Raw genomic sequence first — 24,644 nt, 5'->3', positions numbered from 1 at the left:
TCTCAAACTCCTGACCTCAAGTGATCTGCCCGCCTCGGCCTCCGGCAGTGCTGGGATCACAGGCGTGAGCCACTGCACCCAGTCAGAGCCTCCTAACTGATCTCTCGCTTCCTCCTTAGTCCCCTTCAGTCTGTATTCAGCATGGCAGCCAGTGTGATCATGTTAAAACATTAATGAGGGCTGGGTGTGGTGGCTCATGTCCATAATCCCAGCAGTTTGGGAGGCTAAGGTGAGAGAATCACTTGAGGCCAGGAGTTTGAGACAGCCTGGGCAACATAGCAAGACCTCATTTCTACAAAAGAAAAAAAAAAACAATTAGCTGGGCATGGTAGCATGCACTGTAGTCCTAGCTACTCAGGAGTCGTTCAGAGTGAGACCCTGTCTCTTAGAAAAAATTTTTAAAAAGTGAATGAGATCATGTCATTTCTCTGTTGAGAGCCGTCCAGTTGCTTCCCATCTCACTCAGAGGAAAAGCCAAAGCCCTTACCTTGTCCTGCAAAGCCTGTTTAACCTGGCCGTCCTATTCTCTTTACTTACACGGCTGCAGCCACCCTGACCTCTTTTCTCCTTCCTGAACACTCCTGGCATGTGTCTGCCTGTGTGCCTACTATGACCTCTGCCTGGTAACCATGTGATTAACTCCTTCACCTCCTTTTAGGTTTTTCCCTAAATGGCCACTGTTAAATGATAAACTTTAGACAAATTATGTTTAACAGAGTTTTTTTTGTTTTTGTTTTTGTTTTTTTTTGAGAAAGAGTCTCACCCTGTCGCCCAGGCTGGAGTGCAGTGGTGCAGTGGCATGATCTCAGCTCACTGCAACCTCCGCCTCCCAGGTTCAAGCGATTTTCCTGTCTCAGCCTCCCAAGTAGCTGGGACTACAGGCGCATGCCGTCATGCCCAAAAAATGAAATTTTTTGTATTTTTAGTAGAGATGGGGTTTCACTGTATTGGCCAGGCTGATCTCAAACTTCCCGACCTCAGGTGATCCACCCGCATCAGCCTCCCAAAGTGCTGGGATTATAGGCGTGAGCCACCATGCCTGGCCTTACAGAGTTTGATCAAGCAAAGAATAATTCACAAATTGGGCAGCCCTCAGAACCAGAAGGTCAGAGTGACCCTGGAGCTGTCACATGGTAGAATATGGACAGAAACAGGAAAGTGACATATAGAAGTCAGAAGTGAGGTATAAAGACAGCCAGAGTAGTTACCACTTGTTTACCTTAATTGAACAGTTGGCTGCCTGTGATTGACTGAAACTCTATGATTGGCACAAGATCCAGGTAGGTTATACTTCCCAATATACTGAGAAACCTTCAAGGTTTTTTTTTTTCCTTTTCTTTTTTTTTTTTTTTTGTTGTTGAGACAGGGTCTTGTTCTGTCATCCAGGCGCTGGAGTGCAATGGTGCAGTTCACTGCAGCCTCCCAACTCCTGGGCTCGAGAGAGCCACCTGCCTCAGCCTCCCAAGTAGCTAGGACTACAGGTATGCCACCACACCCAGCTAATTTTTTTTAAATTTTTTGTAGAGATGGGGGTCTTACTGTGTTGCCCAGGCTGGTTTCAAACCCCTGGCCTCAAGCGAGTCTCTTGCCTCGACCTTCCAAAGTGCTGGGATTACAGGTATGAGCCACTGCGCCCAGCTGAATATTTATTTTAAAAAATAAAAAGAATATTTATTTTACTGATATTAAATCTACCTTCTTAAAGCAACTAGAAACAAAGATGAAACTTAGTACATATGTTTTCTCCCCCTGCAAAGGTACGAGTTAGCAATTCCAAAATGATTTTTTGTGTACTTTAGGATAAGTAAATATATTGTGATCCTGGCCTAGTTCCCTTGGACAGTAAAGAAAAAGTATATACCCTCTCCCACAAGCCATTTATTCCTCATGGTTTGTTCATCAAATATATATTGGGTGTCTAGTATGTGCTAAATACAGTTCTGGATGCTAAGGATATGGCAGTAAATAAAAAATGAAAATCTCTGTCCTCATGAAGCTTACAATCTAATATTATAAGATAGACAATAAACAAGGAAAATACATAGTATGTTAGAGGATATGGTTACAGACAAAATTTAAGCAGAGAGGGGATAGAGAGTACTGAGGATTAGAAAGAGGTACCACTGGCCAGGCGCGGTGGCTCATGCCTGTAATCCCAACACTTTGGGAGGCCGAGGCAGGTGGATTACCTGAGGTCAGCAGTTTCAGACCAGCCGGGCCAACATGACAAAACCCCCTCTCTACTAAAAATACAAAAATTAGCTGGATGTGGTAGCGGGCACCTGTAATTCCAGCTACTTGGGACGCTGAGGTAGGAGAATCACTTGAACCCAGGAGGCGGAGGTTGCAGTGAGCGGAGATCGCGCCACTGCACTTCAGCCTGGGAGATGGAGCAAGACTCCATCTCCAAAAAAAAAGAAAGAAAAAAAGAGGTACCATTTTAGATAGTGTGATGTTAAGGTAAAGCTGTATCTACATATTTTAACTTCAGTGCTGGGAGTGGTAAAAAATTAAAAATAAATTAGGTGGCATGTGCCTGTAGTCCCAGCCACTTGGGAGGCTAAGGAGGGAGGATCACTTGAGCCCAGGAGTAGGAGACTGCAGCAAGACCATGTCTCAAAAAAACAGAACAAAATAAAATAAATAATTGTAACAGCTAATGGAATACAACAGGTGTGAAAGTGAATTCCTGTGTTTTGAAATTGTAAAGAATAAAATGAATAATCACTTGGTGATTGGATTAGATTAGTGGTTTTGCTGATTAGCCTCAATCAGCAAAGTTGAGGCTGATTTTGACCCACAGGGTCAAATGTGGCATCTAGTGGGTAGAGGCCAGGGAGACTGCTAAACATCCTACACAAGAGCCCACATACACACACAATAAATAATTTTCCACCTCAAAATATCAGTACTGTCACAGTTGGGAGACTCTGGGTTAAAGAATTTTACAATCCTTTGTAATTGTGAGATTCTCTGATTGTAGGTCTTTTTCTGAAGGTTGGGAGTTCCTTGAAAATTACTTTTGTGAGTTTTAAACTTCTGTTCATAACAAGTTTTTATGTCTTAATATGTACATATTTTTATAAAAATTATAACAGCTTTCTCTCTTCCTGCTGTATTATAATCACTGCAGAAATGAGTTGTATCATCTCTAAGGAGAACTAGGAACAGCATTGTTGCTCTTCAAATTCTTCTTGAAACTTAGAAATTTATTATTTGTTGTATTTTCCCAGAAAAACCAGCCTATAAAGCTTAATATCCTGGGGAATAATTTGGGAACAGAACGTTAACAGATAACTTAAGTGAAGAGACACTCATTTTTATGAAATTGGAATTTTTACCAATAAACTCTTACTGAATGCCAAAGGTATTATCATTGTTGTGATAGTGAAAAATGCATTTCTTGCCCTCTGGCCTTAAATCTGGGAAGACAGGTTTGTTCCTGTTGTGTGTAAAGTTTCATTCCTTCCTACGGAGTCAAGTGAGATTTGTTAGATTTGTGCCTTTGTTTTGCCATTTTCTTATGTCCATGGTCATTGCACGTATTTCCCAGAAGTGCATGCCCAATTAGCATACTTTGCTTGTGTTTTCTTTCCATAACAAAGGAGACTCACTGCTGATAAAACTATTTGTTTTCAAGATTTCAGGAGTAAATAGCTGTGTTCTAATTGTTCCTTGATTTAGTGAATAATTTCAGTGTGTTCAATTACTGTTCTTCATCTCTTAATTTTGGTTTATTCTTTTTTGTAAATGATTTGTTACATAAAAGAAAGAAAATAGAATTATAGACATTAGAATTAGAAAAAAAGCAGTCTTCTGCCCTTTGGTAGGTAGAGTATTAATTTGTATTCCCACTTTAGACTGAAGTAGCACCCACAGCTTGGAACTGGCGGAAGATTTTTCTTTTTTGTTTGTTTGTTTGTTTTCAAGATGAGTCTCGCACTGTGGCCCAGGCTGGAGTGCAGTGGCGCAGTCTCGGCTCACTCAACCTCTGCCACCCGGGTTCAAGTGATTCTCCAGCCTCAGCCTCCCGAGTAGCTGGGATTACAGGCACCCGCCACCATGCCCTGCCAATTTTTGTATTTTTAGTAGAGACGGGGTTTCACCATGTTGACCAGGCTGGTCTCTAACTCCGGACCTCGTGATCCACCTGCCTCAGCCTCCCAGAGTGCTGGGATTCCAGGCGGGAGTCACTGCACCTGGTCGGAACTGGCAGAAGAGTTACATGGGCTTATAAAAAAGCAGACAATTTTCTTTGTCCTTTGGGCCTGTCAAGAGTTGGTACTCACGAATGGTTTGTGGCATGCTTCTCTCAGTGGAATGCTGACCATTGCTTGATGATGCAGGTTGCAAGTTTTAGTAAAGTTTTGGATTCCCAAGTATTTTGAGTAGCTTCTCTCAGAACTCATAAAATTATAGTGGTTAAAAAGTACTCCTCCATCTATTTTGGCTTAGAGGGTGAAAAAAGTACTTGAACTTCTCAGATAAAAAGCTTTGAAATACCAAATGTTCTTCCAAGGACTTTATAATCTGTTATTTAAGTAATGTGGTACATTTTTGTACTTGAGGTTGTCCTTTAGAAGAATCCTTTTAGTTTTTCTGCTTGTGTTAATAATGGGGATAGGAAAGCAGATTTTTTTGTTATTTTTAAAATAAGAAAAGGTCTCACTCTGTTGCCCGGGCTCTGGAGTACAGTGGCGCGATCACAGCTCACTGCAGCCTCAACCTCCAGGCTGAGACGATCTTCCCACTTCAGCCTCTTGAGTAACTGGAACCACAGGAGTGTGCCACCATGCCTGGCTAATTTTTAATATTTTTTTTAGAGATGGAGTCTCCCTCTGTTGCCCAGGCTGCTATTGAACTCCTGGGCTCAAGTGATCCTCCCACGTCGGCCTCTCAAAGTGCTGAGATTACAGTCATGGGCCACCACACTGGGTGTGAAAGTAGAATTTTAAAGAATCGTTAGATCTTTATCTTAGTTGCATTGCCCCCTAAGTGTTTTTGTATGTGCCTACCTCTTACATGAAGAAAATTTTGATTTCTAAAGAATTTATTTAACAGGCAGCATATTTCACTTGTTTAGAAAGGTGGGTGCACTTTGCCTTTCTACCGTCTCTGTGGAAGCTTGTGATCTCTGCTCCTGAGCTCTCCTGTCCTCCTTTTCTCTTAAAACAAATGTAGTAGACTGCTGAATAGCACTTTCTAGTCTGGTTTTTCTGACTGTTAGTTTTTCTCTGTTAAGTGAAGTGTGCATTGCATTGAATGGGAATATGTTCCAAAATCTAGGCAAATAGGAATGTGTTAATATCCTTCTATAATGGCCTCTGGGGCATGGGTGCTTTTGAAAAAATGAGACTAGCAAGACTCTGTAACTAAGGCTTTTTAGATTATGTATTAGACAATGTATGAATATTTTAAGTTATAACTAAAGATGACTTCTTAATGTTATGTGAATCTATAAAAATATAACAAATATGACTGATAAAATTATTAGGTGATGTCTTTTATTTTGAGAAATGTGCTCTCATAATGCTCCTCAGAGACAGGCAGCAAAATATCTTTAACAACTGTATGCAACCAATGAAAAAACTGAATTTGAATCTCTTGGCTGTTTTGTCAAGTTTATCCTTGGTTAGACTATATTTCCTATATATAATATTTTGAGATTCTTAAATCACAACTTTATTTCTTCAATTGTCTTTAAATGAATTTTAGTAAAAGACTTCTCTTCCTTAGGATCTTTTCTCTTGGTTCTTCAGATCTTGAGTAGAGCCAGAGAGCTGGATGTGCGCTTTTTTACTGAGTTTGTTCCTTGCTTCATTTGTTCCACTATTTATTTAACAAATATTTATTTATAAAGTCTACACCATGTGTCAGGCACTTTGTTACAATTCTATCTGGTATTTTTTTTTTTAATCATTTCAGGACTGGTGAGGAATATTTTAATATCTCAAGATGGTGTTAAATTGGGATCATGTATTTTCAAAAAAGAAGCACCTGGCTCATTGTATTGTTCTACTCTGAGGCAACCTTGTGGGGCCAAGATCCCCATCTTTAAGCTTGTAAGGATCATGATGCTTGTGAAGCTGTTTCAGGTGTTTTGTGACACTTAACTGATGCTTGCTGCCTGCCTATCCTAATTCTCTAAGCAATGAGGAACTCTTCAGTGAGCTGTCTCTGTGAAGGCATTTTTAAATGTCACCACTTCCTGTCCCACCCCTGTCACTCATTGTACCAGATCCATACTCACTTCAAACCATGTGAGCTACTTAAGTAAGAGTTGTAAATTGTGTGTTTTATCTGATATTGTTACGGACTTAGCATGTTAGCTATAAGCCACTCCCATCTCTAAAGCTGTTACGTTAAAATTATATTTAGCCGGGCGCGGTGGCTCCAGCCTGTAATCCCAGCACTTTGGGAGGCCGAGACGGGCGGATCACGAGGTCAGGAGATCGAGACCATCCTGGCTAACACGGTGAAACCCTGTCTCTACTAAAAAATACAAAAAACTAGCCGGGCGAGGTGGCGGGCGCCTGTAGTCCCAGCTACTCAGGAGGCTGAGGCAGGAGAATGGCGTAAACCCAGGAGGTGAAGCTTGCAGTGAGCCAAGATCCGGCCACTGCACTCCAGCCTGGGCGACAGAGCAAGACTCCGTCTCAAAAAAAAAAAAAAATTATATTTAAAGCTATGACTATATCACAATTGCTACATTGAATGGTATGTAAATTGACATATAGATTGCCTATTGTACAAATGAGGGAACTTGTTGCTGTTCATCTGGAGAGGTGCTGCTGCCAGCCATTTTGCTATCAGCAAAGCTTCCAAATCGCTTCTAACAGTAGTGGCTTGTGTTGTACCCTGGCACAAAGAGACACCTTACCTTAGGTCTCCTAAGAGGTCAGTGATAGATATAAATGGAATATTAGTATGTAGCTTTAAAATAGCAAAGCTTAAAAGCTGACATTTTGCTTTCCCTTTTTCTCTCCATCTTTCTTGTTAAAGGAGTAGTTAACGTGTTGCTCACAACTCCACTCTGGGTGGTGAACACCAGACTGAAGCTGCAAGGGGCAAAATTCAGGAATGAAGACATCGTACCAACGAACTACAAAGGTATCATTGGTAAGTGTCTCTTTGCAGAACTCCTATTTCAGGATTTTCTTTCTTCTTTGTATCTGGAATATGTTGCCACATAAAGCTACATAATGTATCCTATGCCCGCTTTTTGATGGGGTTGTTTGATTTTTTTCTTGTAAATTTGTTTAAGTTCTCTGTAGATTCTGGATATTAGCCCTTTGTCACATGGGTAGATTGCAAAAATGTTCTCCCATTCTGTAGGTTGCCTGTTCACGCTGATGGTAGTTTCTTTTGCTGTGCAGAAGCTCTTTAGTTTAATTAGATCCCATTTGTCTATTTTGGCTTTTGTTTCCATTGCTTTTACCTAATGTAAATGATGAGTTAATGGGTGCAGCATGCCAATATGGCACATGTATATATATGTAACAAACCTGCATGTTGTGCACATGTACCCTAGAACTTGAAGTATAATTAAAAAAAAAAAAAAGCTACATAACAGACAACCTCAAATCTCGGCATTCATCAATAGCATTTTATTTTTAACACGTGTCTGTGGATTGACATGGATTTGGCTCATCTAGGCCGAGCCTAGCCCAACAGTCTCAGTTCACATGTCTCTCCTCTTTCTGGGACCAGCATGAGCATATTATTCTTATTGTGATGGCAAAAGGTCAAGAGGACACACCCAATAGTATAAACACCTTTCAACCCTGTTGGCACCTTGTCTGCTGACATCCCAGTGGCCAGAGCACATCACATAGCCAAGCCCAAGACCAGGGGTAGAGAAGTATGCGGCTCCCAAGGAGTATCAGTGGGAGGAGATGAATATTTTTGAAGAATAATCTGTACTTTTTTATTCTAGTGTTGTCTTTGGATAGACACTAGATTGGTATCTGGTATCTTTGAGCTTCTTCCTTTCAATAGTACGACATTGCCAGGTTCTCCTTTCCCATACATCAATCTTTGTAGTGAATGGTGGTTTTTAAAAGTCAAATCCTGTATAATAAACTCCAGGAAATGATCTTATCTTTTCTTGTACTGGACTTTTTTGTAAAAGATGTGGGCTCAGTTCACAGTTCTGTGTAATCCAGAATTCCCAGTGATGCTGATAATGACTTAGGAGAATTGGACATTCTAACTCCGGATTGATCGTCAGGAACAGTTGCCTGTGATTGAAGTTGGTCTCCCAATAACTTGGTGACTGTCAGTGTCTGATTATCAAAAAGTAATTAACTGATAAACTTGCCCCCAAACTATCATTGCAAGAAATACATCTTGTTTTTTTTTTTTTTGAAACGGAGTCTTGCTCTGTCACCCAGGCTGGAGTGCAGTGGTACAATCTTGGCTCACCGCAACCTCTGCCTCCTGGGTTCAAGCAATTCTCCTGCCTCAGCCTCCCAAGTAGCTGGGATTACAGGCGTGTGCCACCACACCTGGCTGATTTTTGTGTTTTTAGTAGAGACAGGGATTCACCATGCTGGCCAGACTGGTCTCGAACTCCTGACCTCGTGATCCACCCGCCTCAGCCTCCCAAAGTGCTGGGACTACAGGCGTGAGCCATTGTACCCAGCTGCCAGAAGGAAATCTTTATAGAACCAGTATGGTTTGTGTTCTGGGTACATTTGAATGGAATTCATGTTGTCTTCTCTAGTTAGGGGATTGTCATCATGCTTTTCAAAAGTCCCTGATTTCTTGTTTAGATGCTTTTCATCAGATCATTCGAGATGAAGGAATCTCGGCTTTATGGAATGGCACATTTCCCTCATTGCTGTTGGTCTTCAATCCTGCCATCCAGTTCATGTTCTATGAAGGTTTAAAACGGCAGCTTTTAAAGAAACGGATGAAGGTAATCCCTGATTTTGAAAGCAGTAAAGTAATTCTGTCTGACACTTTCTTGTTGACTTGATTGATATGGTTTGTTCTTTCTTTGCTTTCCAGCTTTCTTCCTTGGATGTGTTCATCATTGGTGCAGTAGCCAAAGCGATTGCCACCACGCTCACCTATCCCATGCAGACAGTACAGTCAATTCTGAGGGTGAGTGCTGGGGTTCTTTTCGCATCTAGTCAAACAGCATTCTAATATATGTGGTCTCTTGATTTAAAACAGTGTTAATAAAGCAATAAAGCAGTTAGTTGGTATGCCAGAGTATTCCCTGTCCATTTTTTTTTCTTTTCTTTTTTTGAGACAGGATCTCCTTCTGTCACCCAGGCTGGAGTACTGTGGTGCAACGTGGGTCTCTATAGCCTCGACCTCCTAGGCGCAAGCAGTGCTGCTGCCTCAGCCGCCCAAGTAGCTGAGACTACAGGCATACACCACCTTGTCCAGCTAATTAAAAATTTTTTTTTCTGAAGATGGGGTCTCACCATGTTTTCCAGGCTTGTCTCAAAGTCCTGGACTCAAGTGATCCTCCTGCCTTGGCCTTCCAAAGTGCTGGGATTATAGGCATGAACCATTGTGCCTGGCCCCCATTTTTTCATTTGATATTCTGCTTAACTAGGCTGGCTGTCATTGGTTTAGAATGAAGTTTGCATTTGTGATTTCTTAGGTAACATAATGTCTCAGAAAACACAAATGTGGAGACAAGTTCTTTAAAGACCTCAGGGAGGCCGGGTGCGGTGGCTCAAGCCTGTAATCCCAGCACTTTGGGAGGCTGAGACAGGCGGATCACGAGGTCAGGAGATCGAGACCATCCTGGCTAACACGGTGAAACCCCGTCTCTACTAAAAATACAAAAAACTAGCCAGGCGAGGTGGTGGGCGCCTGTAGTGCCAGCTACTCAGGAGGCTGAGACAGGAGAATGGCATAAACCCAGGAGGCGGAGCTTGCAGTGAGCTGAGATCTGGCCATTGCACTCCAGCCTGGGCGACAGAGTGAGACTCCATCTCAAAAAAGAAAAAAAAAAAAAAAGACCTCAAGAAAGCATAACTTTGCTTCCTTCTCATTCAAGTTCATTGGTTTGGTGCCCCAGGGGGGATTATCCTTTACAAAGTCAGAGCTGATTCCTTTAGTTCACTCAGGAGGAATGAATGATTTAGCTTTTCTGAAGAACTCTCAAATTTCTGTTTTTTAATTCTTTCAGTTATTTATCTGTTGAAATATTTACTAAGCACCCACATTGTGGGAGGAACTGGGCATGCAGTGGTAAATAAAAGTCATAATCCCTGTCCTCATGGAGCTAGTGGAAGACAGAATGAACAGGTAAACAAGCAAAATAAATAGGTAATTACAAATTGAAAAAAGAGCTATAAAGGAAATTATTTACTGGAGAGGGGCATGGTAGGGATCTTCTTAGATAGCATGATTGGAGGTGGGTTTCTTTGAGAAGGGATGTTTAAATCAAGATGCAAAGGAGGGTAAGGCCCCAGCCAGGCACAGTGGAGGAAAGTGCATTCCAGGCAGGGGGAGCATACTGTGTGTATTAGTCTATTCTCATGCTGCTCTAAAGGACTGTCTGAGACTGGGTAATTTGTAAAGGAAAGAGATTTAATTGACTCATGTTTCAGCATGGCTGGGGGGCCTCAGGAAACTTACAATCATGGCAGAAGGGGAAGCAAACATGTCCTTCTTCACATGGCTGCAGCACGGACAAGTGCAGGGGGAACTCCTATAAAACAATCAGATCTTGTGAGACTTACTACCGTAAGAACAGTATAGGGGAAACCGCCCCCATAATTCAGTTATCTCCACCTGGCCCTGCCCTTGACATGTGGGGATTATTACAATTCAAGGTGAGATTTGGATGGGGACCCAGCCAAACCATATCGATGTACTAAGAATTTGGTGCATCCTAGGGACTGAAAGAAGGCCTCTATGGCAGTAGAGTGGCTCAGGGTGAGATTACAAGAGTAGCAGGGAAACCGTAGGTGAGGAATGTGGATTTTTATCCTCAGCACTTTAAGCTAAGAATATGTGATAGCAAGGGCTTTAAGCTGGGGAATATGTGCTGTGATTTACAATTGGAGAAGATTGTTGTGGCTATGATGTGGTGAACTGGTCAGAAAGCTAAGAGAGAAAGCCAGGGGCAATCTAGTAGGAGGCCATTTCAGTAATACAGGCGAGAGAGGATGATGGCCTGGACCACGGTGGCGGCACTAAAGAGGAGAGGGGTAGGATGAGGACAGATTCAAGGTCTGTTTTGGAGAAAAATTTCAAAAGGCTTGTTGCTAGATAAAATAGGGGTGTTAGTGAGAGTATTCCAGTTCAGAAAAATTAGTACTTTCTGTTAAAAGCATTTTTACTAATGTATTATTTTAAAATTGGTACTTAATATAAGGGAATTCAGTAGCATCCTTGTAAATGTATTTTAACACTTTTATAATGTAAACACATAATGTGAAGAGCTTAGACTGCAGAGGTCCTAAATGATTCGTTTCTCAGAATTTCCTAAAGAAGTGGAAGTTATTACCATCAATATCTAAATCATCATCCTGGGCATATTTTTTTTCTTTTGAGGTAGAATTTTCCTATATATTTCTATAAAATGAACATTATTATGCTTGCTTCATTGAAAACTTTTTCTTAGGTCGGATGTGGTAGCTCACGCCTGTAATCCCAGCACTTTGGGAGGCCAAGGCTGATGGATCATTTGAGGTCAGGAATTTGAGACCAGCCTGGCTAACGTGGTGAAACCACGTCTCTACTAAAAATACAAAAATTAACCAGACGTGGTGGTACATGTCTATAATCCCAACTACTTGGGAGGCTGAGGCAGGAGAATCACTTAAACCTGGGAGGCAAAGCCAAAATTGCACCACTGCACTCTAGCCTGGGTGGCAGAGTGAGAAAATGTCTCAAAAAAAAAAAAAAAAGAGAAAAATTTTTCTTATTTTCACTTATTTAATTGAAATATTTCACTCAGTTGAAAAATACAGACTTAATGAAATCTATGGTACTGACTGGATAAATTTATTAATGCATGCTGTAAGATACTGCTCCAACATCATATCCTCTCCAGGTAGCAATGAAGATTTAACAAAGCAGCCAACAGTACTTACTTTTTTTTCCCTCTTTCCTCAGTTTGGGCGTCATAGACTAAACCCAGAAAACAGAACATTGGGAAGTCTTCGGAATATTCTCTATCTTCTTCACCAACGAGTAAGGTGAGCTTTGCAGATGCCTCGCATTCCATGCTCTCCTTCAGCAGCCGTCTCTGCCAGGGACGGGTTGCCATTTCCCTCTCTCACACTACTGCCTTGCTGGTGGCAAGCTCCAAAGCCGTTCCCTTGCTTGCTGTGCTTAGACGTTTCCCATTTTAGGAGCCTCGTACAGTATGATAGTATTTTGGGAAATTATGGAAAAGTTCAGGTTGTTAATCTTTGTTAGTTACAAATATACAGAACTCCTGGCTGGGCGCGGTGGCTCAAGCCTGTAATCCCAGCACTTTGGGAGGCCGGGAAGGGCGGATCACGAGGTCAGGAGATCGAGACCATCCTGGCTAACACAGTGAAACCCCGTCTCTACTAAAAAATACAAAAAACTAGTTGGGCGAGATGGCGGGCGCCTGTAGTCCCAGCTCCTCGGGAGGCTGAGGCAGGAGAATGGCGTAAACCCGGGAGGCGGAGCTTGCAGTGAGCCGAGATCCGGCCACTGCACTCCAGCCTGGGCGACAGAGCGAGACTCCGTCTCAAAAAACACACACACACACACACACACAAACAAATATACAGAACTCCTTCAGAAAGAGAACCCTTCTATACTCCCGTCACCCTGAGTGGTGCTTTCTTCAGTGGCATATCCTATGACCCCTCTTAGCAATGTAACATCTGCCTATAGAATAGGAGTACTGGAGAAAGGAGGGGGCAGTGGAAAAAGTAATAATAGTGATGATGATGATGATGATGATGATGGTAAGAGTAGCTAACATTTTCAGTGGTTTGCTGTGTGGCAGACACTGAGCTGGAGGCTACACGTAGGTAATCTCAATCCTAACAGTAGCTCTGTGAGTTAAGAACTATTGCCATTTCCTGTTTCGTTTAAAGAAACTGACACTTAGTGAAGTCAGGTATGTCAGGGACCTCCTTTGAAATAGAAGCTCTTATAACTTTATTAGTGTTCCTAGATACAAGATATTTTGAAAATAAATTTGTTATTAAAATAAAATATGCAGCTGGGCACAGTGGCTCATGCCTGTAATCCCAGCACTTTGTGAGGCTGAGACAGGAGGATGACTTGAGGCCAGGAGTTCAAGACCAGCCTGGGCAAAGTAGTGAGATCCCGTCTCTACAAAACATATTTACAAAATTAGCCAAGCATGTGGCACACATGTGTAATCACAGCTACACATGAGGCTGAGGCAGGAGATTCACTTGAGCCCGGCAGATCGAGGCTGTGCTGGGTTATGATGGCACCACTGTACTCCAGCCTGGGCTATAGAGGCAAGACCTTGTCTCAAAAGAAAAAAAAAAAAAAAGAACATTCAAGGGACTAAACGATAAAATTAGGCTGGGCATGGTGGCGCACACCTATAATCCCAGCACTTTGGGAGTACGAAGCAGGCAGATCGCTTTAGCTTAGGAATTTGATACCAGCCTGGACAACATAACGAGACCCCATCTCAACACAAATAAAAAATTAGCTAGGCGTGCTGGCGTACCTGTAGTCCCAGCTACCCAGGAGGCTGAGGTGGAAGGATTGCTTGAACCCAGGAGGTTGAGGCTGCAGTGAACCATGATTGTGCCACTGCACTCTAGCCTGAGCAGCAGAGTGAGACCTTCTATCAAAAAATAAAAGAAAAGACAAAGAATAGGTATAAAGTAAAAAATAAATACTTACTATATCAAGTATTGGGAGAGATGTTGGAGCAGCCGGAACTTACTTTCTCATGCTCCTGGTGGGAATATAGAATGGTACAGCTGCTTTGGAAGGCAATTTGGCATTTTCTTTAAAAAATTTATATGTACCACACCTATTATAGGCCCCAGCCGTCCACTTCAGGGTATTTACCCAAGAGAAATGAAAGCATATGTCTACACAAAAGCTTGTATACAGATGTTATTAATGGCTTTTTTAAAAAATTTTTTAATTTTTGATTTTTGTGGGTACATAGCAGGTGTATATTTTTGAGGTACGTGAGATGTTTTTTTTTTTTTTTTTTTTGTGAGACGGAGTCTTGCTCTGTCGCCTGGGCTGGAGTGCAGTGGCCGGATCTCAGCTCACTACAAGCTCCGCCTCCCGGGTTTACGCCATTCTCCTGCCTCAGCCTCCCGAGTAGCTGGGACTACAGACGCCCGCCACCTCGCCCGGCTAGTTTTTTGTATTTTTAGTAGAGACGGGGTTTCACCGTGTTAGCCAGGATGGTCTCGATCTCCTGACCTTGTGATCCGCCTGTCACAGCCTCCCAAAGTGCTGGGATTACAGGCTTGAGCCACCGCACCCGGCACGTGAGATGTTTTGATACCGGCATGCAAAGCATAATAATCACATCATGGAAAATGGGATATCTATCCTCTCAAACATTTATTCTTTTTGTTACAAACCATCCTATTATACTCTTAGTTATTTTTAAATGTACAATTAAATTATTATTGACTCTAGTCACCTGTTGTGCTAGCAAATACTAGGTCTTATTCAAACTATCTATTTTTGTACTCATTAACCATCCCCATCTTCCACCCGCCACTACTCTTCCCAGTAGTCTCTGGGAACCATCCTTCTACTCTTTATCTCCATGAGTTCAATTGTTTTGATTTTTAGATCCCACAAATAAGTGAGAACATGCAATATTTGTCTTTCTGTGCCTGGTTTGTTTCACTTAGCAGAATGACCTCCAGTTCCATCCATTTGTTACAAATGACAAGCTCTCATTCTTTTTGACGGCTGAATAGTACTGCATTTTGTATAAGTACCACATTTTCTTTATCCATTTATCTGTTGATGGACGTGTAGGTTGCTTCCAAATTTACGGCATTATTTGTAAGAACCAAAAACTGGGGCTGGGTGCGGTGGCTCACACCTGTAATCCCAGCACTTTGGGAGGCCGAGGCGAGCAGATCACGAGGTCAGGAGATCGAGAGCATCCTGGCTAACATGGTGAAACCCCGTCTCCACTAAAAATACAAAAAAGGCCGGGCACAGTGGCTCAAGCCTGTAATCCCAGCACTTTGGGAGGCCGAGGCGGGTGGATCACGAGGTCAGGAGATCGAGACCATCCTGGCTAACATGGTGAAACCCCATCTCTACTAAAAATACAAAAAAAAACTAGCCATGCATGGTGGTGGGCGCCTGTAGTCCCAGCTACTTGGGAGGCTGAGGCAGGAGAATGGCGTGAACCCCGGAGGCGGAGCTTGCAGTGAGCCAAGATCATGCCACCACACTCCAGCCTGGGCAACAGAGCAAGACTCCGTCTCAAAAACATACATAAAATAAAAATAAATAAAAATAAATCAGCCAGGCATGGTGGCGCATGCCTTTAGTCCCAGCTACTCAGGAGGCTGAGGCAGGAGAATGGCTTGAACCCAGGAGGTGGAGGTTGCAGTGAGCCAAGATCTTGCCCCTGCACTCCAGCCTGGGTGACTGGCATCCTCCTCATCTGGGAGCTTGTGAGAAATGCACATTCTTGGGCTGGTTGCAGTGGCTCACGCCTGTAATCCCAACACTCTGGGAGGCCGAGGCTTGGAGGATCACGTGAACATAGGAGTCAGAGACCAGCATGGGCAACATAGTGAGACCCTGTCTCTAGTAAAAAGAAGAAATGCAAATTCTTGAATTTCATCCCAAACTTAGTTAATCAGAAACTCTGGGAATTGACCCAGCAATGTATGTTTTAAGAAGCCTTTCAGGTGATTTGGATGCCTGTTAAATTTGAAAACCACCGAGTGAGAGGATGAAATGCATGGGAAGTTTGAGAATCAGGTAGCTTTTCATTTGTCTCTTTCCTTATATTGAGCTGAAATGATCTAAACGTATTGGCAGCTGCCCTGCCATTTAGGGACTAAGTTGAAATAACTGTATTAGTGTTAAAGTGAAGATCCAGAAGTTCTTAGTTAGATCGCAGATTTTGCCATTAAGATGGTTTCAGGAGGTTTCAGGATCTGCATCCTCTCAGTGGGATACTGTCAACATTCTGCTAATTAATGGTGACTATAAAGACAAAGTATTAGTGGTTCATGAATACTAAACTTTCATCAGTCCCCAAATACCTTTAAAGATAAGAAGTACTTTGACAGCAGAAGTCTGTGTTGAATCTAAAACCTCCACTGCTTGTTCTCATCAAAGTGCTGTAGCTATCTAGGAAGCATGTTCTCTGATGCAGCTGACTTCTGTGTTTTCAAACCTCTTTCCCATTAGGCGTTTTGGAATACTGGGACTCTACAAAGGCCTGGAAGCCAAACTGCTGCAGACAGTCCTCACTGCTGCTCTCATGTTCCTTGTTTATGAGAAACTGACAGCTGCCACCTTCACAGTTATGGGGCTGAAGCGTGCACACACACACTGAGACGCCTTCCCATGCAAAATTCCGGAGATGCTCAAGAGGGAGGTTTCCTCGTGACTGAAGAGAAGTGATTCTCCTTTGACTCTGGCTCCTGCTACGACAAATGTTACCCTCATTGGCTTGAAAAGCATCCAAGGGTGTACAGGGAGTATGGCCAACTGGACCTGTTGTCACCTTAATTATCATGCTGACTGGTTGGATTTTGGGGTGGCAGTTGGACTAATATGAAAAAAAAATTGTTGAAAACCTAAAAATGAAAGTTTGTGAGTGTTTATTGGTTTTCTTAAGAGAAATGGACTATTTTGCTCTCATGTGTAATATTTTCTATTTAAATTTTTCTTAAATATACCAGCTGTTTTCTTTCCCTGAACTCCCCCAGGTTCTAGGACAAATTTAATATCATGTAATTCTCCTCAAATACTTTTGTATGTCTCAGTGTTGGCGTTTTCCTCCCTAAAACTAACATTAAGGCTGTGCCACGGGCATGACTTGATTTTTGTTGGGCTTTTGTTTTCCTGCTTAAGGAGAGGTGTCTTTTTAGGATATGAGCGATTTATTTTGTGAAATGAAAATTGTTCATCCAAAATGATTCTCTTATAAACTATTGGTAAATATCACTTATTCATTAGTGTTTGACATAATTTTTAGAATATTTATTTTGAATCAATCCTTTCATTACGAAAGACTTGAAGTTTTGTGTCCATCCTTACAAGCCCTGGTCAGTCAAGTCCCAATAAATAGTCAGCACAAAAAAGATACTCTTGAAAATTGCTCTTTATTAAGGTATTACATTGAGTTTGCAGCCAGATGGGAAAAATCACAAAAATGAGAAGGAGGGGAGCAGGTATCTTGTTGAGGTCTGGAATATTATCTCCCGTGATAAACTTGGTGTAGGCTGTATATTTTGAAAATAAACATCTGGTTGAGGTTATTTCATTTGGAAACCTTCCTTAGAGTCCTGTTGCTCAGTGTAGCCCATCAGACAGTGACGCTGCCGCGAGCTTGCTGGGCATGCAACACAGAGTTTCTGAATCCTGCTCCGTATTTTAACATCCCTGGGGGATTCTCAGCCACATTAAAGTTCCGGAGACCACAGGACCCCCTGACCCACCAGAAGTGATTGGTTTCAATTACGGACATCAAGATAAAGATTTTTCTCAAACGAAAGAGATTAATGTATTCAAACAACCTCTGGAAAATCTGGAAGTCCTATGTCATCTTTTGCTTTCTACTCACAGCACGTCGTTTAGGTGGTAGGGCTTTTATTATGCAGCTAGGAGTGGATTTAGATATCTTGACCCACTCAAGAAGCAAATTTTCTTGACATTAGTAGAGCAGTTCTTTGGATTTCTGTGACTTCGTATTTGTCCCTATAACAAAATGGCAGGTTTTTTATTTATAAGTCCGTGATTCAGTCAGAGAGAGTAATAATGAAATACTTCATTCTTTAGGATTTAGTTCAATTTTGAAAGCGGAAATTTCCTTCTCTAATTTCCTCTTTAGTCCCTGTGGTAATTTCAAAGTATATGATTGTTAAAGATCATCGTATTGCTCTAGCAAACAAAAATTAACAGGAGCTAATAATCTGGGAAGAGGACTGAACATTCATCCCCTATTTAAGTCAGAGAACTGAAGACGGAATTGTTTTTACTACTTTTTAATTTTACTTTAAGGTTTGTATGTGCCTGTGGCAGACCTTGAGTGGGAAGTACAAAATTATTTTGATTTCTGAATAGGAGAAGAATGATCATAAAGGTGCCATGTGTATTTTCATTATTGTTTTAATTATGCTGTTCCCTTTGGAAGTTGAATTTTGAGCTCAGAATACTGTGAGTTGGTCTGTTAGGATAATTTCCAGTTCAAATTATATAGCTCTATTAGGTATTTATGATGTGAGAATGTGTTTGATGCTTCTCTTTTTCTGATTTTATGAGGAAACAATTTAACATTGAGGGTTATGTTCCTTATGGAAATTTACAGACTCAGTAGTTGAAACTAGTTAGTAACCCACCTAGTTTGTAACCATAAGTTGTTTGAGAAAACTGAAGAGCTGAAATCTGTACTAGGGAAAAGGAAATTTTTTATTTTTGATACTTTGTGCAGTTTCTCTAGAATATGAGGATTAAGAACCTTAGGGATTGTATTAGTGTCACCGCAGTAGAAAATATAATTTCTGTAAGTATTTAATGTGTGTTTTGAAGCAGGCACTATCATGTTTCTACCCTTGTCTGTTCTACAGTTAAGTAAAACATGCAGAAATAGATCTATCATAAGAACATATTCAATGGGGGTTAGAAATCTTCTTTGGAGAAACGTCTATCCAAGTCACTTGCCTACTCCCTAGTGAGCCAACCCAGAATTTAAAAAAAAAAAAAAAATGTTATTTGCCTGTTTTTGAATCAAGTGTTTTTTTGTTGTCGTTGAGTTTTAGGAATTCTGTATATATTCTGGATATTAATCTCATCAGATATATGATTTGCAAATATTTTCTACCATTCTGTTGCCTTTTTACTCTGTTGATAGTATCTTTTGATGCATGCATTTTAAAATTTTCATGAAGTCCAACTTGTCTGTTTTTTGTTGTTTTTGCCTGCTACTTGGAAAGCTGAGGCGGGAGAATATTGCTTGAACCCAAGAGGCGGAGGTTGCAGTGAGCCGAGATCATGCCATTGCACTCCAGCCTGGGTGACAGAGTGCGACTCTATCTCAAAAAAAAAAAAAAAAAGAAAGAAAAAAAGAAAAGAAACTAGTTGAGTTTTTATTTGATTTCTTTATTTTGCATTTGTTCGTGTATTAAAAATTATAAAAGATTGGGTGCAGTGGCTCATGCCTATAGTCCCAGCAATCTGGGGGGCTGAGGCAGAAGGATTGCCTGAGCCCAGGAGTTTGACCAGCCTAGGCAACATAGCAAGACCTCATCTCTACAAAAAATAGAAAAAATGGCCGGGCACGGTGGCTCACGCCTGTAATCCCAGCACTTTGGGAGGCCGAGGTGGGCAGATCACGAGGTCACGAGATCGAGACCATCCTGGTTAACACGGTAAAACCCTGTCTCCACTAAAAATGTAGAAAATTAGCCAGGCGTGGCGGTGGCCTGTAGTTCCAGCTACTCAGGAGGCTGAGGCAGGAGAATGGCCTGAACCCGGGAGGCGGAGCTTGCAGTGAGCTGAGATCACGCCACCGCACTCCAGCCTGGACGACGAGTGAGACTCCGTCTCAAAAAAAAAAAAGAAAAAAGAAAAAAAAAATTAGCTGGGCATGGTGGTGCACACCTGCAATTCCAGTTACTCAGAAGGCTGAGATGCAAGGATTGCTTGAGCCCAGGAGCCAGAAGGTTGAAGCTACAATGAGCCATGATCATGTCACCACCCTCCAGCCTGGGTGACAAAGCAAGATACTGCCTCAAAAAATAGATATAATATGTATATATAAATCTGACACACGTTTATATATAAATGTATTAAATACATATTATATGTAATATATATAGGGATAATATAGAAATTATCCTTTAAGTCTTCAATGTTTTAGATATATATTTTTTATACATATTTAATATATGTTATACATATTAAATATATTTACATATATGTTATATTTAGTAAATATATAACATTTATATTTTTAATTTTTAAATTGAGAAAATCCTGTTTCTTTTCTTAATTTGCAACCAGTTTATAGGTGTAGTGTTTATAGATTTTTCTTCTAATATACTCATTCTCATTTTATTCTCTCTAGTGTGACATTTATTTTAGTTACTTCATACCGTAGAGATGGAAAATTGAGACACAGGTCTGGCTCAGGTCATATAGCAAAGGACTGGGAGTCTAAAACAGGAATTCAAACGTCCTGATGTTCTTTCTACCTAAGAATCTTATAGTGTCTTGTCCTACTTGGAGCGATCTGTATTTATTTTATTTATTTATTTTTTTAGAGACGGGATCTCACTCTGTCACCCAAGCTGGAGTTCAGTGGCATCAGCAGAGCTCACTGCCCCTGTGACTTCCTGGGCTTAAGCAATCCTCTTGCCTCAGCCTCCTGAGTAGCTAGGACTGTACCATACCTGGCTAATTTTTTAGAATTTTTTTGTAGAAACAGTCTCTCTATATTTCCCAGGTTGATGTATTTTATATTTTGGTTAAAATTTTTGTTTAGCTTTAGACATTTTCTTTCCTTACCAAAGTAATACATAGTCATTATGAAATTTTTCAGAAAATACAGAAAAGAAGAAAGAGAATGAGGAGATATATATTTCTATATGTTTCGCTAATATTTCAGTATATCCATTTTCACACTTGTTTAAATGTATACATACACAAGTATATTTATAGATAAAGGTTTTTTTAAAAAGCAGGATGGGCCGGATGTGGTGGCTCATGCCTGTAATCCCAACACTTTGGGAGGCCAAGGCAGGCGGATCATGAGGTCAGGAGATCGAGACCATCCTGGCTAACACGGTGAAACCCCCGTCTCTACTAAAAATACAAAAAAAATTAGCTGGGCATGGTGGCGGGTGCCTGTAGTCCGAACCAACAACTCGGGAGGCTGAGGCAGAAGAATGGTGTGAACCCGGGAGGCAGAGCTTGCAGTGAGCCAGGATTGCACATTGCACTCCAGCCTGGGCGACAGAGCAGGACTCCATCTCAAAAAAAAAAAAAAAAGGATGAAACTATGCCTAATTCTGTAACTTTTTCATCTCAAATATAATGTTAATAAATACGTGCTAATTTTATTAAATAGTTGCTGCATAGAATTGCATCATATGAATATATATAATTATTTAGACTCCCATTGATGGACTTCTAGGTCATTTTCAATTTTTGCTATTATAAATGAAGTGGTGATAAAAATCCTTAAAATATGTATCTCTTTACACTTTTCTGATTATTTCTTTTTTTTTTTTTTTTTTTTTTCTATTGAGATGGAGTCTCGCTCTGTCGCCCAGGCTGGAGTGCAGTGGCCGGATCTCAGCTCACTGCAAACTCCACCTCCCGGGTTCACGCCATTCTCCTGCCTCAGCCTCCCGGGTAGCTGGGACTACAGGCGCCGCCACCTTGCCCGGCTAGTTTTTTTTTTTATTTTTTAGTAGAGACGGGGTTTCACCGTGTTAGCCAGGATGGTCTCGATCTCCTGACCTCGTGATCCGCCCGTCTCGGCCTCCCAAAGTGCTGGGATTACAGGCGTGAGCCACCGGGCACGGCCTCTATGTTATTAAATTAAAAAAAGCAGTTCTGTCCTTTGGGATTTGGTTTCATGTCTGCATGGCCTCCTAGTTTATGTATCTTTGTTAGATGGCAAGGTCATAGGGCAGGGACTTTCTCTAAATCTCTTTGTTTTTTAAGAGACTGAGTCTTGCTTTATTTCCCCGGACTGAGTACAGTGGCGTGGTCATAGCTCACTGCAGCCTCAAACTCCTGGGCTCAAGTGACCCTCCTTGCCTCAGTCTCCTAAGAGGCTGGGATTACAGGCTAAATTTTTTTATTAATTCCTTGAACCATGGAGTTATGTTCTGCAAAGTGCATCTGTACAAATGCTTTATGATTATTATGATAGTCATGGAAATCAAAAGGAAGTTTTATGGCTTATCTTTGTTGATGTTTTAATTTATAAACAAACTCCCATTTGATAGAAAATGGCTGCATTTTTTTTTTTTTAACTTTGCAGTTACAGAGATGAAGAAAGCTTTAAACCACCAGAGGGCATTGCAGTCAGCTTCTTGTTATAAATCATTATAAATCACTGCTGTCAGAGATGTCTAGTGAAATTTGTTCCCAATCAAACCAGAAAAAATTTTTAGGCCAGGTGCTGTGGCTCACGCGTGTAATCCCAGCACTTTGGGAGGCCGAGGCAGGCAGATCACGAGGTCAGGAGTTCAAGACCAGCCTGCCAACATAGTGAAACTCTATCTCTACTAAAAATACAAAAATTAGCCAGGCGTGGGGGTGTGTGCCTGTAATCCCAGCTACTCAGGAGGCTGAGGCAGGAGAATCGCTTGAACCTGGCAGGTGGAGGTTGCAGTGAGCCAAGATCACACCACTGCACTCTAGCCTGGGCAACAGAACAAGACTCCGTCTCAAAAAAAAAAAAAAAAGAAGCATTTTTAGATCTGATAAACAATCTGAATAGGAGCTATGACTTGAACTTAGTGGAATACTACGCTGAAGCACCTTTTTATATGTATTAAAGTGAAGAGTGGAGTTGGTGGTACTTTGCTGAAATTATATTCTTTTACTTTTTTCTTTCCCCAAGCATATGCCCAAACTTTTAATTTGTCATCTATCATTTATCATCTTTTTTGGCCAGAGAATGAAGCCAGTACCTCTCCATATCAACAGGTATCGAAGTGTAAGACACAAAAGTTACAGTTTTTGACCAGTAGCATCCACCTCTTTATGGCCTTTATTGGAGTTAATAGAAACTTGCAACATTAGGCGGCTGGGCACAGTGGCTCACGCCTGTGATCCCAGCAATTTGGGAGACCAAGGCAGAGAGATCACTTAAGCTCAGGAGTTCAAGACAAGCCTAGGCAACATGGCAAGACCCTGCCTCTACAAAAAATACAAAAATTAGCCGAGCGTGGTGCTGTGTGCCTGTGGTCTCAGCTAGTTGGGGGGCTGAGGCAGGAGGATTGCTCAAGCCCCAGAGGCCAAGGCTGCAGTGAGCTGAGAGCGCACCTCTGCAATCCAGCCTGGGCAGCAAAGTGAGACCCTGCCTCAAAAAAAAAAAAAAAAAAAAAAAACATGCAAAATAGAATGACACACAGTTTGTTAAGTCCCTTGTCCCTGTTCACCATTGGTGGAAGTGCCAACAGGCAGAAAAATGATTAAAAGTCAGAGCAGGAGGTAAAAAGCATTTTGACAACCCGTGAATTTAAAACTGAAATCCTCACTAAACGAGTGCTGTTAATGTAAACAGGTAAGAAAATCTTTCCACATCATCTTTATTATTATTATTATTTTTGAGACAGAGTTTTGCTCTTGTTGCCCAGGCTGGAGTGCAATGGCACGATCTCAGATTATTGCATCCTCTGCCTCGCAGGTTCAAGCAATTCTCCTGCCTCAGCCTCCCAAGTAGCTGGGATTACAGGCATGCGCCACCACGCCCAGCTAATTTTGTACTTTTTTTTAGTAGAGACAGGGGGGTTTCCCCATATTGGTCAGACTGGTCTCGAACACTTGACCTCAAGTGATCCACCCGCCTTGGCCTCCCAAAGTGCTGGGATTACAGGCATGAGCCACCGCACGTGGCCCATATCATCTGAAATAAATGTTGTAATTATAGAGGCTTCCTGGTTATAGCTGACTAGAGCTCTCATTGGTCTATACTCCAGGAGCATTTGAGATATTAATTTATTTTACAAACACTTATGAGTACATTTGTGCCAGTCACTTGCTAAAGATGTAGCATACAGATGTAAACACTGATTATTAATCTTTGTATATTTCTTTGTAGTTTATAAAACAATCTGGCATCCACCCTCTTATTTGGTGCTCCAGACCTCTGAGATGCAGTGGGCAGATGATATCTCCATTTTATAGGTGCGGAGACAGGTTCCAATTTGTTAAATGACTCATTCATAGTCACACAGCCGGTAAGTGACAGAGCAGGACCAAACAGGTCTTCTAACTTCAAATGCCATCCTTCTTTCCACAACAGCATTCTGTCTTCCCAGAAGAGGTAAGCCTGTTACTCTTAATACGTATCACATGCCAAAGGACTGCAGGTTAAAAATATAGCCACTTGATGGTTGTGATTATTTAGCTCAACAAGCAACTTAACAAATAAGTTCAGAAGTTTACCAGTACTATTTCTCTTTTCTCCAAAGATCAAAGGTAGATTCAGCATTCAGTGAATGAAAAAAATAAATTGGATTCTTTTTTAGTACTTGGTTGACCTTTACTAAGAATCTCTTTCCACCGAGCACGGTGGCTCACACCTGTAATCCCAGCACTTTGGGAGGCCAAGGTGGGCGGATCACTGGAGGTCAGGAGTTTAAGAGCAATCTGGCCAACATGGTAAAACGCCATCTCTACTAAAAATACAAAAATTGGCCGGGTGTGGTGGCGGGAGCCTGTAGTCCAAGCTACTCAGAAGGCTGAGGCAGGAGAATCGCTTGAACTCAGGAGACAGAGGTTGCAGT

At 41.5% G+C, this 24,644-nt stretch overlaps 1 protein-coding gene across 3 annotated transcripts in view; it reads left to right on the top strand.

Moving 5' to 3' along the window:
• The window catches only part of SLC25A17 (solute carrier family 25 member 17), a 50,147-nt gene extending 32,449 nt beyond the window's left edge, over positions 1-17,698 (top strand). For 2 of the 3 annotated variants that reach the window (XM_023222118.1, XM_031934631.1), the window contains 5 exons: positions 7,003-7,119; positions 8,775-8,920; positions 9,013-9,108; positions 12,091-12,173; positions 16,360-17,698. In XM_023222118.1, coding sequence (XP_023077886.1) covers positions 7,003-7,119; positions 8,775-8,920; positions 9,013-9,108; positions 12,091-12,173; positions 16,360-16,507 — 590 coding nt within the window. In that variant the 3' untranslated portion in view covers positions 16,508-17,698. The remainder of the gene's footprint in view (positions 1-7,002; positions 7,120-8,774; positions 8,921-9,012; positions 9,109-12,090; positions 12,174-16,359) is intronic. The other variant, XM_023222120.2, reaches the window with a different exon arrangement.
• Positions 17,699-24,644: the final 6,946 nt, after the last annotated feature.

This window comes from Piliocolobus tephrosceles, chromosome 19 (genome assembly GCF_002776525.5).
Source record: "Piliocolobus tephrosceles isolate RC106 chromosome 19, ASM277652v3, whole genome shotgun sequence".
Lineage (NCBI taxonomy): Eukaryota > Metazoa > Chordata > Mammalia > Primates > Cercopithecidae > Piliocolobus > Piliocolobus tephrosceles.
The sequence above is the reverse complement of the archived record's forward strand: the minus strand, read 5'-3'. Positions and strand labels throughout refer to the sequence as shown.